The 18557-nt window shown below is 45.7% G+C and overlaps 1 protein-coding gene across 1 annotated transcript in view; it reads right to left on the reverse strand.

Moving 5' to 3' along the window:
• Nucleotides 1–18063, reverse strand: part of LOC146198500 (semaphorin-2A-like) — a 36034-nt gene extending 17971 nt beyond the window's left edge. The window contains exons 1-9 of the mRNA XM_084591917.1: nucleotides 17193–18063; nucleotides 14565–14676; nucleotides 12272–12323; nucleotides 11696–11758; nucleotides 10244–10360; nucleotides 9642–9765; nucleotides 7521–7679; nucleotides 5068–5189; nucleotides 2449–2581 (exon numbers count right to left, since the gene is read on the reverse strand). Of these exons, the coding sequence (XP_084448043.1) occupies nucleotides 2449–2581; nucleotides 5068–5189; nucleotides 7521–7679; nucleotides 9642–9765; nucleotides 10244–10360; nucleotides 11696–11758; nucleotides 12272–12323; nucleotides 14565–14676; nucleotides 17193–18063 (1753 nt within the window). The remainder of the gene's footprint in view (nucleotides 1–2448; nucleotides 2582–5067; nucleotides 5190–7520; nucleotides 7680–9641; nucleotides 9766–10243; nucleotides 10361–11695; nucleotides 11759–12271; nucleotides 12324–14564; nucleotides 14677–17192) is intronic.
• Nucleotides 18064–18557: the final 494 nt, after the last annotated feature.

The raw sequence follows: 18557 nt of genomic DNA on the forward strand, positions 1-18557 counted from the left end.
CGATGCGTGAGCGAAATTCCGCCACATACCCAGTCTTGAAAGGTTGGAAGTGCTTTGCGTTAGGATACGCTATGACTATGAAAGCAGGAGCCCATTATGAAAATAGCAAGCATATCTAAGCTGCTTTAAGAGCCTTGTAATTTAACGCAATATACAAGTGGTGAAACATATTATCACGCGGATTTGATGGCAAGTGCGGAAGCATGACACACTATTGACTGTATTAAACATGATCTCGTTGGAGGTCTCGTTCACGGAACGCTCAGGCAAACATTGTCCATGAACTGTGGCGAATCGTAGAGTTACATGACCTCCACCCTGAAGCGGACTTCGCAAGAACATCTGTTCGCAAACCATGCTTCGTGCTCTCCTCACTCGAGTAGCGGGAGCGCTTGTTGAGGACCTTCGAAGCCTCTGATATCAAGGTGGACATCGGGCTACAGGCAAAAGCACTCTAACACTGTGCGCTACGGCAACTCTATTTTCTCATTGCGGCTTCGCTAATTTGTCGCAAGCGATTACATGAGGCTGGGTGTCCAAAAATTGGATTAGAGCAGCCGTTATAAGGGTTGGTGCGCCGGAGAGAGCGCACTTTCACGACCAAGCGGCATCGTTTTTCTTTTCGGCTTCTCTCGTCTATGTGACCCTCACTGCCATTCTTGATTGGTGAGGAGAGCCGCCTACAGCGTGGTGTCAGAGGATCTGATTTGAAAGCGTCTCAAATTTCCAGTACCTAAAACCCCTTTGCAACGTACATGCAGCATGACACGCCGCTGTTACGCACATGAATTATTCGCCGTACATCAACCACTGCATTCTATTACTGGTTGCCCTGAGCTAAAGCAGAAAACAAATGCTTGAATAAAAGTAAATTTTCTCGCAACCCAGGGTCTGTTTACGGGTACAAAGCACGGAGACGGGTCGTCAACGCGCATGCAAGACTAGTCCATGCGTAGCCCCGATTACACTACTATTGTTTTCTAACGATTCATTTATTTTCGAATTTTGTTTGGCCGTTTACGATTGCTCATTGCTTCCAGTGAAGTCACCTATGGTCACAGCCCAAAACACGCCCATGATTCTTGCTATGATTTCTCATGGCAGCGGACGCGATGAACACCCGAGCGCCATCAGTTGCGCCTTCAGTTGTGGTACTCAGTTGAGCTTGGGAAGAGCTGCGAAAAAAACGTTCCGGCACCTTTTAGCTGAATCTAGAGCATGTCTGTCGTCAGCCAGCGATGTGCATTCACCTCTCCGGTGTACTTGTTTCTGCGCCCATAATCAGGGCACTCTGGTGCCCGCGTTGACATTACTGCCGTAGAGTAATTACGGCGATCTCGAATATGAAGACGACACATCGCAGCGCGCTTATCTTAAGCGAGCAGAATGACTTCAGCAGCTACGTGATCGGATGCCAGCGCCGTGCTGTCTAGACTGGCCGACGGCTCTTATCTCTCCCGGCTGAGCGACTCCCCTCCAAACACCTATCTTGGGTACCAGACACCGTCTCCTACCTGAGCCTTTTTCCTTTCAATGCTCGCTCATTACAGTACAATGAAAATTCCATTTACGTGCGTAAACATGCCCCCGCACTGTAGCAATGGCACCCCGGCTTCAACAACGACAAATTACTACGCACAATTGCCGATTTGACATGTCTGATGAGCCTTGTCAGCGCTAACAAGGGGAGAAAACTTGGCGGGTAGTTGTGCAAGAAAATGGCGCATACTTGGCGCGTGTGATTCCTACAGGCGGTACCGCAACTAAATCGGCGGTGTCTGTGTTTGACCGTTTGCTTTCCCACCTGCTATTGCTTTGGACATATTTTGACGCGATAATGAACTGAAATAACAACAAAATGAAACTTTGCAATGAGTAGTCGCTTTTTCATGGTTCTAACCAGTGGCCTCTGCCCGAATACGGTGGCAGCCCTTGACAAAAGCTGCCCAGCAGGCTTGCGGGAAAGCTGCGCTAGGCTGGGCCACGAACGCGTTCGTGTGAGCGTCACTGGGGGCTTGTGTCTTCAATGGACAGCATCGAAACTTCAAACAGGGCCTAAATCAATAACAGCAGCGACAAACGGCAGAGGCTCAAATGAAATGGAAATCATGTGGATTGGTTAAAAGCAAAGCGCCTGCGTAATTCTGGGAAGAAAATTTACTGCTCCTGGTGTGGACAGCGCACTTGTGCACTTGTTAGAGAGAGTATGTCGCAGAACCGAATAACGTGAATAAAATCGATCAATATCCCTGGATTTCGCGAGCAGCAATGTCGCGAAACATTTAGATCTGCATATTTTCGTCTCACTCCCAGCACTCGATACCCTCGCTAAGCGCATGGTAACCTCAGTGTCACAAGGACAGTCCCTGGTGTGGGCTATTCTCAAATGCGGATATCTGCTCGCATTTTGCTCGAGAATTGCGTCCACGTGTTAGGTTCTGTACTCACGTATTTGGTCATAGGTAAAATTCGCCTTCGCGCTTTCTTCGGGGGATCGGAAGAAGTCGGTGCAGCGGAGGCGGACCTTCATGTATGAAGTCCACCGCTGCCTCCTGGCTCTGTCCCCTCCACCCAAGTCGTTCTGTCACAGCAAGAAAAAATTATAATGCACACGACGTTTACCTGCAAGAGCTACATCTGGGATATGAGCAATGAACGCTCGCGTGAAACAAAATTTTGAGCAAATGAGCATTTTTTTTAAACTTCCAAGCGTCTAAATATGCCATTTCAGTCACAACAAAATTCAATTAAAATGCCTTAGTGGTAAACAAACATATATTGCACCTCCAGGTAGTCACCGGCATGCTTCGCTCGCATGGAAGCACACCTAAGCTTTATGACCCAATTATGTACAGTGGAATAGAAACTACGGTGCAAGCGTGCATAGCTGTTTTCTATTACTTATTCATGTTTTGTAAAAGCACTGCACAAAGGCAGAGGAGCAGCCTCAGTTCGCAAGCCGAGCCAACGTTTCTACAAGTGTACTCGTCTTCGACACGTTGGCTCGGCTTGCGAACTGTGTAGCCATCTTCTTTTCTTTCCTTCGCTACACCTTGTTCATGTTTTAACAAACCACTGCTACAATGTTAAATGTTCTTTTCAGCCTCTCTTCAGCCACTTATGCACAACAGTCCCTTCAGCACGTGACAGATTAAAATCCCATAAAATATCGCAACAAAATCATGGTGTCAATTATACGTGGCAAAATTAATTTAAAAAAAAACATATTGCCTACATTCCCAATAACTGGTCTCAAAACTAGTAACATAATATTTCAATTGCCTTTGAAGAGTAATGAAATTGATATTAAACTACCTCTTATTTTATGCATAAAAAGATCACTCCTTTCCTGTAGTACGCGCTATCACAAAGATAGGACACCGGCAACAAAAAAAAAAAATAATAACAGCAGCATGTTCGAACACTGGTCGCTTTTGCTGCACTCAATACACAAATCAGCGAGAACGCAGGAGCTGTCTTCATCATTTGAAGCTCCCGAAGCTGATTATTAATTGCTGCCACGGTTCCAGGGATTGACCGTAGCAGCTTGCACATGGTAATTCATGGGCATTTACATCTGCCCTTCTTCCCTCCCCCTCCGTCTTGCAGAGACGATCATAACCAGACAGCAATGTGCATTTAACCAACGCAACGTATGGAGTGCCACTGCACGCTTTAAACTTAATTTTGAGCCCCGGCTTGCGCCATCTGCCCTTCGGCGGCCCCTTCGTGCCTTTAGTCTTACTGCTAGGAGAATGGTCGCTTCTATTATAAGTCACCCGCCGTAAGTGATCCGAGAACACGGGACATCGGCGGGCTACGACGCAGTTCTGCTCAATTCTCTTTTTTCGTGTCTAGGTAGCCTACTTAATGCTCCGCCACCCGGCGGCGGAGGACCATGTCTTTTACGTTCTCCTCCTTTACATGTGTTTTCCAATCTGATATACTTTAAGCTCACGCCGCTAGGCTTGCCGCGCTTCGTTCCTGCTTTCGAGGAGCCCTTCAGGCGTACGTAGTTTTGTCCAAGCAGAAAGCAGTCCGCGTTTTGTAAAAGTAATTTTGATAGGAATAATTACCTTTGCTGCGAGAGTACTCTCCTATAGTAATCTACTACATTGCTAAATTACAGACTACAACAATAATTCATTAAGTTACAAAGAGCCACAAGAACTCATTACGTTGCTGTAATTTCATTACAGTATTTCAGTTGTTCCCCCGTGTGGTGCACCCGCCACGAGTGGCATAGAATAAAATACCTCGACTTCCTTCCTTATGAAAGTTATGACAGTACTCGTCATGCCATTTACCGCGAAGCACACTCCTTATAATAAGTGCGCATGTCACGTCAGTCTTATCTATCTTAAGAAGTTTGTTCTAAATGTGAGCTGATGTAGATCACCATCAATAGTACAAGCTTAATTTTGCTCGCATAGAGATACCTCGTCCAGTGATCCCCACGTAGCCTAACCCATTTTTGCGGTTAGCCAGTTCTTGTTTTGGTAAGAGAGCAATGTAAGAGAGGTAAGAGGGGTAATGTGAGCTGACATAGATCACCATCAATAGTACACGCTTAATTTTGCTCGCATAGAGATACCTCGTCCAGTGATTCCCACGTAGCCTAACCCATTTTTGCAGTTAGCCAGTTCTTGTTTTGGTAAGAGAGCACGATATCTTGTCGATTGCACGGCGCCACAGGTCTTCGGAGTCGTTCTCCGGTATTAGGCAGCGCAACAGGCATGGCCTCATCGGCACTTTGTTCATTCTTTATGAAAAGCATTTATGGCGAAATCATAATTCGGAGCTACTGTTTTCCACAAACCTCTTCTTTGCTCAACATTCAAGTCACTCCTATCATACGGCGTAGGTGTCGAATGCGTCACTGCCGCGAATCACTGGAGCCATTTGTTTAACCTACACCAGCTACACCAGTGCAGCAAAACTCCATTAGGTATAGGGAATTTTCTACACTGGCTTAGCTGGTGAAGGTTAAACAAATGGCCCTACTAAACGACTGCAGCACAGGTACTTCGTAGGAGGTCAGTCTATTTTAAATAAGGCACAGCGCACCTTGCACACCCGTGATATTGTGGAGGCAACCCGGCCGCCGCACGCCCTTCGCTCGGTCTGCTCCTCGCGGAAGATGAAATAGACGTGTGCGCCTAAAGAAAAGGCGCCCACCACGTGTGGATCTGCGGAGAGGAAATCCTGTGCTCAGCAGTGAGGTCTAAATTGAAGAACCGCACAAATAACAAAAATTCGCAGAAACTATCTCTGTTAAATTGATTATAGTGTGAAAGCACGGAAACGGGAGGTTTGTAGTTTCAGGTGCCCATGTTGCGCCATCTAGGAGCCGCCGCACCAAATGGCTGGGGTTTACCCGTGTCCTTTGCGATCAGCTCTAATGCAACGGCGCACATGATCGCGGCTACCACGGGTGTAAACCTGTCTATGACGATATGTGGAAGTCGCCGCCGCAAACAGCAGATATTTGACCATATATACTTAAGCCTGGTGTGAACAGCTAGAGCGCCCGACGCGGTGGTTCAGTGAATAGCGTTTTGTGTGCTTTTCAGTTATTTCATTTTGGTGAAATACTGTGTGTCAAAGGCAGATAATGAACAAAAAAAAGCGCGGTGGCTCAGTGATTACGACGCTCAACTGTTGAATTCGAGTACCAAGATTCGACCTTGACCTGTTTGATTCAGCCGCGGATATTTTTTTTCTTTCTAGTGCGAAAGCAATGGGCTGAAACCATGCAGTTGATACAACCAAGACTAGAGCGAAAGTGATCGCGGCATTCCCTTGTAAACCCTCTCCACTGCTTTGCTAATCGTGTTCGCCTCCATGATGGTACTTGTCGCACACGCGTGCAGCTGCATTGTAGCTGTATACAGGAGACGAAACAATAAAAAACTATCGCAGTGCGTTTTTATAAGCCATTATACCACTTAAATTTTACAAATGTAAGAAAATAAAATGTGAAAAAAAATTTTATGATCTTTAATGCCTTATAGGTCTACATCAAGTTTTTCTGCGAGTAAAGCAAAAATAATTAATAACAGTACCATCATGGCTCTACGCGACTGTAGCGCCACCTCCTCGCCGCACTTTTCTCCCCTGGCTCAAACAAACAAGAACGATTGGACAAGATTCCTGGTCGGTGTTGGTGGGCGTATGTTTGCTTTCTCACTAATCTAGTGAAAGCACAGTGTAACAAGCTAATTATCAAGTAAGCGCATTTTAAGTTCCTGAAGGGTATTAAGTGTATGACGCCACCACGTAAACGAGCTGCTGAGGAGTTTCTCTTGCAGACGCAGACACGGACACTGTTACCTCTTTCAGGGTCACATGTGAAATATCGCATGATACACGCATAAAAGGAAGCATTTAACCCAGCCCGCATGAACGTGTTTGCGTCTCCTAGGGGTAGCTGGTCTGGCTCGCAATTAAAAAGTAAATCCCGGCTACTTGACCCGATCTCTTTAGTGCAATTCGTTTATACGCTTAAATGTCCTAATCATGTTTCGGTCAGGTTGCAACCTTCTCGTCACTTTTAAAGTCCGCCACTCCATGTACATTCTCAAACCTTTTGGGAGAATCCTGAGTTCGCAACACAACGCCGGACGCCGCCGACGGCACGCCAGATTTTCCGCTAAATGTGGCCCTCGACACTGCCGCGTAAGTTGACAGAAGAGAGCGACATGAGCATAAGATACCTAACTATATATCCAACATTACCAGGGGTTAAACCAGAACACTTCCCCTCGTGCGCAAGTTAACTATGAATTCTGCGCCGATGTCTAAAATGAAAACTTTCTGGCAACTATAGAGACTCCGCTCCATGTCGACTGGTATTTTACCAGTTTAAAAAATTGTGTTGAAAGAGAAATGGCGAGCAATATTTGAACGCAATTGCTGTAGTGCCATGTTTTTGTGAATGCAGACAGACTATAGATTGCATTACATAAGTTGCATAACGTACGGTTAGATCATAGCATACAAATATAGTTCACTTTCAAGGACGTCTGTCTTCTTGTATTCCGCTGAAACTGTTTTCTGCATATTTTATTTCCCAGTAGGCATGCGCGTCTGACAGCCAAGCGAGGGTCGACTGTAATGAGGACAGAATATATAAGGAGCAAAGGCATCGTTGCGGTAAACAAAGGGAGGACTAGAGGAAAGGAAGAAGCGTGTGGCGCACTATTTGGCAGTCACAAGGTTGTTTCAATCAGCTTGTAAAAATAATAAAGTCAAAATCGTTGACTTAGAAGTCCCATCAGACAGTGATAAGGCTTACCTCTACAGAGAGATCAGTTACGAATTCTTAGTGCATTCTTCCAGTTCTATATGGGAGTTCCAAATGCTAGCATTTAAAAAAAAATACAAGCTTTTGGCACATGACTTATGGACAAGATATCTAATAACTGCAACTCTTAATGTAATCACATTAACATTTATCCCGTAGCTTGAGGAAACGTAGAGGGGCAGCAAGGGAATCAACAACGGCCTGCACTCCTCACCAGCGAGCACTGCAGCGTTGCTAGCGTCGGTCAGAAGGTAGTCATGGAGGACTGCGTTTGTACCAGGCTCAGGAACGGCAGAACGATAGATGGCATGTCCCCCGCTTTTCAGAGCCCACAGGCCCACCACGCAAGAGCCGTTCTGTTTAGGTGCGTCATCTGAGTACGAGAGGGAACGTGCAGAAAAACATCAATGAGGAGCAGCATTTGTCACACGAACGCGTGAACACTCAAAGCCGCTTCGCATTCTGGCAAAGCATAACTCTTATTGTAGACGTAAGTTTGCCCGCAGTTACACTTCAAGAAAAATTGTGGGTCACGGCTGAGATTGGGAAGCATTAGAGAAAGCACACGTTGATGTGTCATCATGGTTATGACTGTGGAACACAACTATACTGCACGAATGGACAGTACAGGAGAGACAGAAAAGGGGAGATTAAAGTCATTATTTTCAAAACGCACTATGAAAAGTTTAGGCGTGGGGCTGCGGCTGGTTATGCTGCGTGGTCTCGTTTACTCAATCTATGCGTGAACCTATGTGTCGAAGTCATCGCCAGTGTTGAGTTAGTGAAGCGCAGTTTCTGCATGTATTCGAATCTAATCCAATGGCATTTTTAAGAATAGGAGACACGGCCCATTTAGGTCAGCTAAGATTTGAACATTTATAAATATGATTCATAATATACGACCACTGAAACTGCAAACAATATCGTGCAGTTCGTGCTCGCACAAAACCTATCGGAAGGCAACGCTGTAGCCATGATGACTTCCAATCGTAGTCGACAGAAGTATTTGACAAGATGTGGCTGAAACTTCCCGCAGCAGGAATTTCATGGGTCATGCATGGAGCTTTGTCCTACTGCGTGTTCTCGCAGCGTTATGCTTTTCAGGAGGTGCAAGGCTTTTCAAAAATGAATGCTTTTTCTTTTTGTAGCTGTTCTCAGCTTTCTCAGTTTGGGTCGGCTTCCATTAGAGAAAGTTTTTCCTTGGCCTTCGACTTTCAGATGTCGGCTTGGAATCGATCTCGGTCTCGATTCGAGACTGCTCTTGAAAGGCGGCGGTCTCGGGTTCGAGCCCCGGACCAGGAAGAATTTTTCTTGAACCAGGAAGTTTTCTAGAAAACTGCACAGATTTCCGTTGTAGCCAAATGGCTACTCTTGGGTGGATGCCAATGAATAATCGCTCGTTTATTACAAATATACTTCACCTTGGTTGTTTCCCCCAACACTTTGGACTAAATACCACAAGTGCATTAAGGTTTATCAGTAAGGCAGTTCTAGTTTAAGCTATATGCCTGCGCAGAGTTGCCGCAATAAAATTCACACATACTCTGATAGTGTCGCAAAATAAATATCTTAATGGATGGTTTGAGCACTGGCCTCGTCGCAGCCTCATGAGATAAAAAAGAATGTTGGGAACAGTATGAAGCTGTAATATTGCTACCGCCAAATTGCCGGCTCCGCTTAAGGATCTCCGATCGCGTACATGCAATTTGCTATCAAATATCATTATTCTTTGAATTTGCGCACCTGCTATCCTACATCTACTACTTAGCATTCAATCGTAATCTACTAGGTTATATGAATGGCCAGTTGATGTAGATATCAAGTGCCGCTTTAACCAAGCCGTGCAAACATGCCAGCGTGGCCTATAGTGGCAGTGGGTCTAATTCAGCGTCGAAGGGTCCCGGAAGGCTTCTTTCCGACGTCACCCTCCCATTTCAAGGGCGAAGCCTGGGAATGTCTCATGGTCTCGTGACATCACATAACCCAACGACCAGACCATCCACGACCATGTCACCGGCCATTTTGTGTAGCCTCTGACGTCACACGACCAGATTACCAGTCCGCGCATGGCTATGTATCCGGCCAACTACCACCTGTAAGAGGCATGCCCGTGATTTTTCGTTCACAATGCTGAAGGCACAATGTATGGGGAAGGGGATCGCGTTTGTAGCATAGGCTGACAGTATTAATAAATGAAATGAAATGAAATGAAATACGCGAGACATCTCATTTGTCTCTTTTGCTCTCCATACATCTACAGATTATTAAAACGCTTTATTTGGGACATCTGATGATGACGCTGCACTCCTGGAAAGCCTCCATGCAAGCAACTAACCCAGCCACAAGGAGATGGTGTCCTGTGAGACAAAGTAGGAGCAGCGGCCCTCTGCCTTGCCGGTTACGTTGCTGTCCTTGATAGCCACCTGTTCCGCCAGGGGGACCAGCGACAGGTCCGTTGCCTGCGAGCGACATATCGCACTGCTCTAATCATGTGATGGAGTTTTACAAAGACGGCCATTATTCACTGGTGGACAAGCCAAGTCTTCATGTCATGTTTTGATGAAAACGCTGCTCATTTTGCCGTGTGTGCCTTATGAGCCTCTAGAACTTCAGCACGCTGAGAAGTAGTTCGAGACATTCCAATGACACGTACTTTGCTGTTTTTAGCCGACGAAGTTTCAGTGTGATGTAATACCAGCCATTCAAAAAATCTTGATGGGAAATTACGTGATTCTGCACTCGGCGCTTCGAGTTCTGACTAATCGGGAAATTATGCGGGCGAAAATTTTAAACATTAGAAATACAATGTAGACCAATACCAAGTATACTATCTCGGCCTTCATATCCTCCGCACAGGTCCTCCACAAACCGCGCCTATAGCGTTTTCTTCATCATACTTAGCAGTCAGCTCCAGTACTGCACTTCACAGACACCCACCCGCACTTGCCAGTCGGTGGGGTCCCTGGCGTTAGTGCCGCAGACGTAGAGCGTGGAGCCGTTTCCGATGGGCTCGACTATGCGGATGTGATTGGCGCAATCAACGTCCGGGCCGAGCTGCGTGCGAAACATTCATGTTGAAATCTCACCAATCACTTACACCATCGCCAGTCTCTACCACCGGACTGTAGGCTTGACACAGCCCCAGCCCATTCTCACCGAAAGCTCGTTATTTTGTAAGTAGCTCTGGGGATCGTAATAGCCACTCCAAGATGCTTTTGCTTGTGTATGTAGCAAGCACTCTATGTAGAGTTCTCACCTTCCCCAGCTGATAAAAATATTGCTGAAGTCCTTAGGCGCAAGGCACCCGAAAAAAAGTGAGTGATGACCCTAAACTTTGCGTCATTCCTGATATACGAGGCCGCTAGGTCACAGATTGAGTGTAATTTATTTGTAAGTTTGCTTGGGGTACGAAAAATATTTTCCCTTGCTGTGTGTATACAGTGGCCATATGTGAGCTCTGTCTAGGCGCTCTTGCTGCAAAAGATAATTACAGGCAGAACGCAGCGTTTAGTTTACCTGCATGAAAAGATGCGAAGCTTTAAAAGGTTTGCGATGCCTGTTTGACCGCTTTTTGATGATGTTGCTACTGAAATGCGCAAAACGAATGGGGCGTCTGTACAGATAGTACAGATGGATGGGTTAGGATAACCACAAATATTTGCAGAAAAAAGAAAGTATACTTTTTGCAAACACTGGAACGCGGGAAATACTGGCACTACTCTGCAGTTCGTAACAATTAAGGACATATATGAATCTATGGCCAAGGGATGCGTTATAAAAACCGCCAAGGAGTACACTTAATGAAGTATTGCTTCAGCTGCAAAGTATACCTGTATTTAGACGTCACGTCTTCTAGATGCGTTCGATAATGAAGCCCCAGATTATTGCTGACCTGCTTCAAAGTGCGTATTTTGAATTTTTCAGTCGAACCGAATTAGAGACAATCAGAACTTAAGTGCGGTTGTCAGCATCCGGCAAGAAGGCAAAACCAGCAGACTGGCCCGTCATCACCGAAATCTTGGCAAGGCCAGCGCATCCCAGGAGCTAATGTCACGACAGCGGATAGCTGATTAAGGACCAGCAAATGAAGCTACGAAACGAATTAGGGTCGAGTCCCATTATGTCCCCTCCGCGCTGAGTAGCCGGGAGGGAAGTGCAAGAACGGCTCCGTAAAAATGGCTAATGATGTCATAGGAGCGATGGACAGGATATCTAAATGTACTCAAGATAGGCAATTACAAGAACCTCGTGTTCGCCCAATTCCTGCACGGGGTTAATATATAAAAGTGCCTAGGGACAGAAGCAACCGCACAAACAAGGAGTTTAGCGATCGCCCGACTAGATCTTAGCCTGCTGTGAAGCTGCGTTGCGGATGCATAGCAGACTCACCGGACCGCCCCCGAGCGTTTTGCAGGTGGACACGCTGGACTGCGGAGCCGGCAGGTGAAGTTCCTGGGAGGGTGTCCACAATAAATTGCATGTAAGCTAGTTTTGAGACTGCGGAAATGTTAAGCCACACCATACTTCTTGCGTAAGTTATTTGACAAGGGAGAGAAAAACATTCGCGTTTCATGCTTTGTATATATATATATATCTATGTTTGGTCAGTACATGCAATGCTGGTAAGTGAGCTGCTAGTCATCAATCCTTGCAAGGCTAGTTGTGGACGCTTCCCGTTCTTCTGTTGCACGTCTTCCGGGGCTCAGGAATAGGTTTGAGCTGTAAGCATCCTCGCAAAGCTTATCATGGCAGCAAATTTGGTCTTGAACATTGATTGAGGCAAGATGGAGCGCCTGGATAGCTCGATATTAGCTCGAGTTAACAGTATGCTCGAATGTGAGGGATAATACTGACATCTATGCGTATAGTTCTGTTTTTAGTTACACGCTCATAGGCCCAAATATATGAATGTAATAAAGCTGGCTGCTCCATGCGTTGCTCTTCGATAAGCACACCTCGACTTACCCCTAATAGCGCGCGGCTTATGTCTTCGAGCTGGAGCTTGAACAGACGTTCCCTGAAAGTGAAATAATGTAGCATTCTTCTATATTTTCTCAAAGAGTGGTGCGACCATACATCATAACGGTTAAATTCTTTTAACAGTGTGGGCAGTATTCGCATTTTAAAAGGTGCAGATATGGGGAAAATATGATTGCCAGTGCAATCATGCATATGAACACTTTTCATCAGCTGACCCAAACCTCCAGTCGTGGCAGAACCAATGTTCCTGACATACCGAGTCAAAAGGCAATGACACGAAACATCCAAAACCTTGATTTCTTTTTCTTTGAGTTTGCTTAATTTTATAAACATAACCAGCTTCAAAAAATCTTGCGCTCGTGATAAGTTTTCAAATTCCGTTGTACTTCACAATAGAATTTCTTAATAGTTGCACTTCGCCGGTCTACGTTACCATACTGACTTACCAGGTTTGGGTAATACAATAAACACCAATTTACAGAGATCCCCTAGCCCACTTCTCGGCTGCATTCAGGTAAGCTGTTATCACAAAAATATTACAGAAGTGCCTAAATCACCGTCAATGATTAGTCATAAATTTAAATAATAATAATAATAATAATAATAATAATAATAATAATAATAATAATAATAATAATAATAATAATAATAATAATAATAATAATAATAATAATAATAATAATAATAATAATAATAATAATAATAATAATAATAATTTATTCACTTCAATGAAACAATACAGGACGCGGACGCGCCAAAGCCGCAATTGGGCTTGTAGGGCGCCGTCTGGCAGCAGCAACAACCTCTGTTACCAAATCACAGAATTATTATTTTTTCTTTGTGGACGAAAACAGCATGAACTAGAGCTGCTCAAGCTCGGCAATAGCACCCCGTAACTGCCTGCGAGTGTTCAAGTTGAAAACGTCATCAGGTAGCTCATTGAATATACATGGAATATAATATGACCTCACAGACATACCAAAATGAGTTCGCATTTGTACGCAGTGCCTTGAAGGCACTGCGTACAAATTTCATGTTGAAGTATTTCTGCACAAATTGTAGATATATGTCTTAGAGAAATATAAATTTTCAACGAGAAACATGTCTTGCATAACTTTTAAATGTGTATACACAATCCATTGTCGATATACCACGATTACCGGGGAATTGCGTCGTTGATAGGAGTAATAGTAATCCTTTTTTACCTTGATTTACCTTGATTAAATTTTATTAATATTGCTCTTCTCTCCAAATGATCTATCCGGCCAATAATGGAAGCGGGGAAGCCTGTGGCCCAGTGCATAAAGGCGGGCAGCAAAAATAAAATCAGGTGAGAATCGTTACATTCCACCGATACGTTAACGATATTGGTAACCATAAGCGGCTATAACCTTTTACAGGGTGGAGTCATCTGGCAGGATAATCGAACCATATTCTTGTCAAACTTCGAAAATCATCGGACTTTCATTGACTTCGGTATTGATGGGCTGGAAATGGACTACGTGGTATTAATTACAAGAAAGTGCAACGCGCGTTGGTTCTCAGTTTCTTCCGGTAGCTTCTCTGCCTATTAGCCAGTCTTATCATGGCCATACGATAAACACAGTAACTACGGTACCTGCTAACGTAATGACAGATGTGGCAAGGTGAGGCTGGCGGCGTTATCTGTGGAAACGCATTACTGTATTTGCCTTTCGTCTCCCCGCCTATACGCTGAAGTTTTCTATTGGCTCCTAAAAGGGTTAATGGAAAAGGAAGACTATTTGTTGCACTGCATTGTTCTGTAAATTTTAACTGCACTATTTTATCATTATGTCCTTGGGGCTGTTTAATTATAAGGTGGTGTGACCAACCAGCTTATTCAGCTTAACATTGAAAATGGCTTTTAGCAATAGAAATAGCAACAAAAATTATAGCTAACAGCAATAGAAGTGTCTCTAAGAAGAATTAGGGTCTCTCATAGGCTGAGTCACTTTGGGACGTTAAACCCCATAAACCAAACCAGTGTTGCGGCAAGTAAAAAAGGCGTGCTAGTTGGGTTTAATATAACCTTCATATAAAAATAGGTTCGCAATCCAAGACATAGGGTGGCAAGCTTACTTAGACATAAAAATGGATATGTTCCCACGCTATGAGAGCCCGCAAAAAGGAAGAAGAGTTCGGCGAATTGCCCCAAGTGTCGAACTACAGATTCTGATTAGCTCTATCTATGGCTGTTGGCGGCAGTAAATGCTAACTACAAACCGAAACAATGATACAATCCACGTCGCTCACGTACCTGGCTCCAACGTAGAGGTGCCCTCGAGCCTCGTCCAAGTAAGCCGAGCGGTAGTAGAGCCTCCCGCGGTTGAACACCACCACGTGCCGCCCCACTGATGCGGGTGCTCTAGCTGCACAGAAAGTGCATGCCCGACTGTGCATTAGTGCATAAGAATGAAACGCGCTCCCCAGCGCACTGCTGCCTACGCGTGCACCTGAATATCATGGGCCAGCCAGCGATCCGATGGAGGAATGCGTCTAATCATAGCCCTCTAGGTGCTTAGAGTGTCTTAAAAAATCATCAGCTAAGACATCGCTAAGTAAGCACAAAAATGGGAGAAAATAGATCGAAATAAATAGAAATAGAAAAGCAAGGAATACGCTTCATAAGCTTTACGAGACGAAATGTCCCAGAGATATAGAAAACACCGTTTATGGAAGGCTGCGCTTGGGAGGTTTGCATAACTTATTTCAGTATGAAATACAAATGGCAGGTAAAATGGAAGTGATTAGGGGTAAACGTAGGTTATTTATGGACAAGGGGGACTACAGGCAAACAAGAATCTAGTGAAATGTCTCAACGTAGACATAAAATACAGTTAAGAAGATCCCGATATAATTCTATTGTGAGGTATGAATGGTCACATCGAGCACTTGAATGGATGCGCAGATTGTAAGGGTAAGTTAGCTGGAACTCTGCTGTCATTTCAACCTAGTCATTGTACATAGAGTAGGTTAACCTAAATATGAGAGATAAATGACATGGTAATTCGGTAACAGGCAGATGACCACTTAATATAATTCATAATGTCCTAGTATACTTACAAAAAACTCCCAAAAATTTTAACAGATAAGTATAAATACATTTTGTAAAGTGATCATAAACTTATGTCATCAGAGCAACTTTTTTGCACTTTTAAAACTGATTTTAAATATTTGGGAAACACTTCCGCTCCATCTTTAAGCTATGAAGAGAGAGCATTAATGGTGGCCATCTGAGGCTCCCATTATGGACCTTCACATGTGTACTAGCTTGCTCCTCGTTACTCGCCTAATCAGTAATCCCTTAATTTGTACTTGTTATTTAACGCATACTCATCAGTATCTGTGCGTAAGAATCCGCGTTCTGCAAAAGACCATCCTGCATTGGAATACAGCCCCGCTTTAGCCAAACCGTACACTAGCTTCCTTCCGAGGCCTAGAGGTAGCCTTTGATGCTCAGGATTTCAGGAGCGTCCCGGACGAGTCTAACAAGAGCTAGGTATATTGGCAGGAATAGTCGTATCATGTATTCTGGCGACGACGTCGCACAACCCGCCTGCCAGTAAATGCACTGCCATAACGTCTGTTAACTACCGAACTATCACCTGCCGGAGCATGCCCGCAATTTTTCTCACAACGCAGACACCGGAATTATCTGGAGAACGAGGTCCGTAACGCTATCGTGCTAAAATATGCCCTCCAAACACGATTACAATTTGTAAGGCCTACATCGAAATATATTCCGTAATCACCGTTCTGAAGCAAATGGCTGAGTAGTGTAGCCTCAAGGATCTGCGTCCAAGGAAAGTGGATACCTGCCAAAACAAAATGCGCACTATGGTTCGCTTGCGAAACCTCTGGTGATGAGGACGCCTATATTTCCCTTTTGACTCTTTCTACATTTTGAAAGCTTAGCTTCCGATCAGAAGAGCATATATGCCCTGATAATGCGTCAATATCTATCAATGCAGAGCGATTTCAGTTTGTTTGTTATCATTGTTTCCTTTATAAAGAACGTCTGTCAATTTTTGTTTGTTGTCTTAGACGGTGGCAAGTTTTTGCTAGAAACTTATACCGCGGGTCCTTGAACACGCACCTAGTGCACCAGACGCCGTATAGGGAGCTTACATGGAGCGACGCATACTGGGTAATACGCCGTGATGTTGTTGGTGGCCGTTCATGGCGCGCAGCGCAGCCAGGCTGAATGGAGTGAGTGTCTTGTCGTTTTCGACGGCTCACCGAGCAAACACGCGGTTTTTTGTGCGCTGCCCTTACAAGACATGCAAGATATCACTGAGGAATGTACGCGTCGACGCTGTGTCCGAAAAATTGGGCGAGCTATGAAGAAATGCAAAGCAGTGCGGCGCCCGGACCTGCTCAAGCTACGCGCGGACGACTGACTGCACTATGCGTCTGAACCTGTGGCCGCCCGTCGACATCGTCGACATTCATGACTTCTAGTTCTGGCGAGTAGTTTGATACTTTCCCGGATTGGCGCCGATCTCCGCGTACTGGCCAAGACAGGGATCCTTTGCCTTCTCGCACTCGTGCAGACGTATTTTTGAAATTTTGAAGAACCCACAGTTGGCCTGTCCGATCGCGCCAGCATAGTCTACGCGCACTACGCGACCATGTAGACGAGGCTAGTGCGTCAGTGACGTGCTGCGTCGTCTGCCGCCGACAACATCATGGCGGATTACCCAGATGCATCGCTTTATGCAAGCTCCCTATAAAGTGAGGAAATCATGTCACGAGGCAAAATTTTAAATACTCCGGACGGTCATCTTTGACGATGATACGCATAGCTGACACATAGGGGCGGCCTAGTACACATTTTGTGAGCTTAAAACCTTGACTGCAGAAAAACGCCAATATCCGCTCATACCAGTTGATGAGGTGGTGGCGGAGGTAGTGGAGGCAAAGGAAGTAACTGATGTTGCAGAAGTGGCAGCGGACGCGATGGTGTTGGCGGAAGCACCGGCAGGAGCAGGAGTTGCGGAAGTGGCGGCGGATGCAATGGTGTTGGCGGAAGCACCGGCAGGAGTAGGAGTTGCGGAAGTGGCGGCGGATGCGATGGTGTTGGCGGAAGCCCTGGTAGGAGCAGGAGTTGCGGAAGTGGCGACAGATGCAATGGTGTTAGAGGAAGCACCGGCAGGAGCAGGAGTTGCGGAAGTAGCGGCGGGTGCAACGCTGTTGGCGGAAGCACTGGCAGGAGCAGGAGTTTGGGAAGTGGCGATAGATGCGATGATGTTGGAGGAAGCACCGGCAGGAGCAGGAGTTGCGGAAGTGGCGGCAAATGCAGTGGTGTTGGCGGAAGCATCGGCAGGAGCAGGAGTTGCGGAATTGGCGGCGGACGCTATAGTGCGGCGGGCTGGAGGGGTTGCGTGTCCCGGCTTTGCGATTGCGTTGGACGACATCTTCGTTTCGTCAAGGGTGGGCACCCCAATGGGAGAGGAGGTGCTGCTGTGGTCGGGCGGGATCTCGCGCGCAGGCAAAATATCCAGTGTCAGCAAAACAGCCAGGATGCAGGTGGCGAACAATAAGGCTGCCAATCCGATGATTATGTACGCCAGCCAATTAGCCTCAAATTTTGACAATTCCGAGTCCATCAAGGAATGTCGCTGAGATGGTTGACTTCCGGCACTCAGATTAACAAGCAGCTGTTTCTCAGCATCAGGCTTCCTTGCGAAGTGGTCTTCTGACTGCTCCCAGGAGTGGGTCGGAGGTACCGTTTGTTCTTGCTCGGGGGGAAACATGGCGTGGATCGGAGAGCGTGTACGAGGAGAAGACAGCAAGCGCGGGCCTTGTGGTCACCGGAGTGGAACTCCGTGGCGAGAAAACCGGGGTGTGAGGTTAGGTTTTTCGTCTGGCTCGCATCACGCGTGACGTGTGATACGTTATGGCTTGGCGCTTCGTGCGGAAGAAGCTCTTCCTTTTCTTTCATTCCCAGCTTGCTTTTCTATGCCTTGTTTATTATGTATTCCTCTGTGCCCTTCAACACCAGACAAAGTGATAATGATCTGTGGAATTCTGAACTTTCTGTTCAGCACTGACGTCAAAAAATAATTAGCCTCCATATTTTAAACTACCGCCAGAGAGACGGTCGTGACTTCCTGACCAAGAATGGCCCTTTTAATACTCTATCGCGAAATATGAAAAAAGCCAGATATGAATTTTTTGAAAGGAAAAGGCAGAGAAGTTGGTTGGAATAATTCAAATCTGGCCTGCTACTCTACACTGGGGAAGAGGA

The sequence above is a fragment of the Amblyomma maculatum genome, chromosome 2, assembly GCF_055883805.1.
Source record: "Amblyomma maculatum isolate TAMU_Amacu chromosome 2, ASM5588380v1, whole genome shotgun sequence".
Classification (NCBI taxonomy): domain Eukaryota; kingdom Metazoa; phylum Arthropoda; class Arachnida; order Ixodida; family Ixodidae; genus Amblyomma; species Amblyomma maculatum.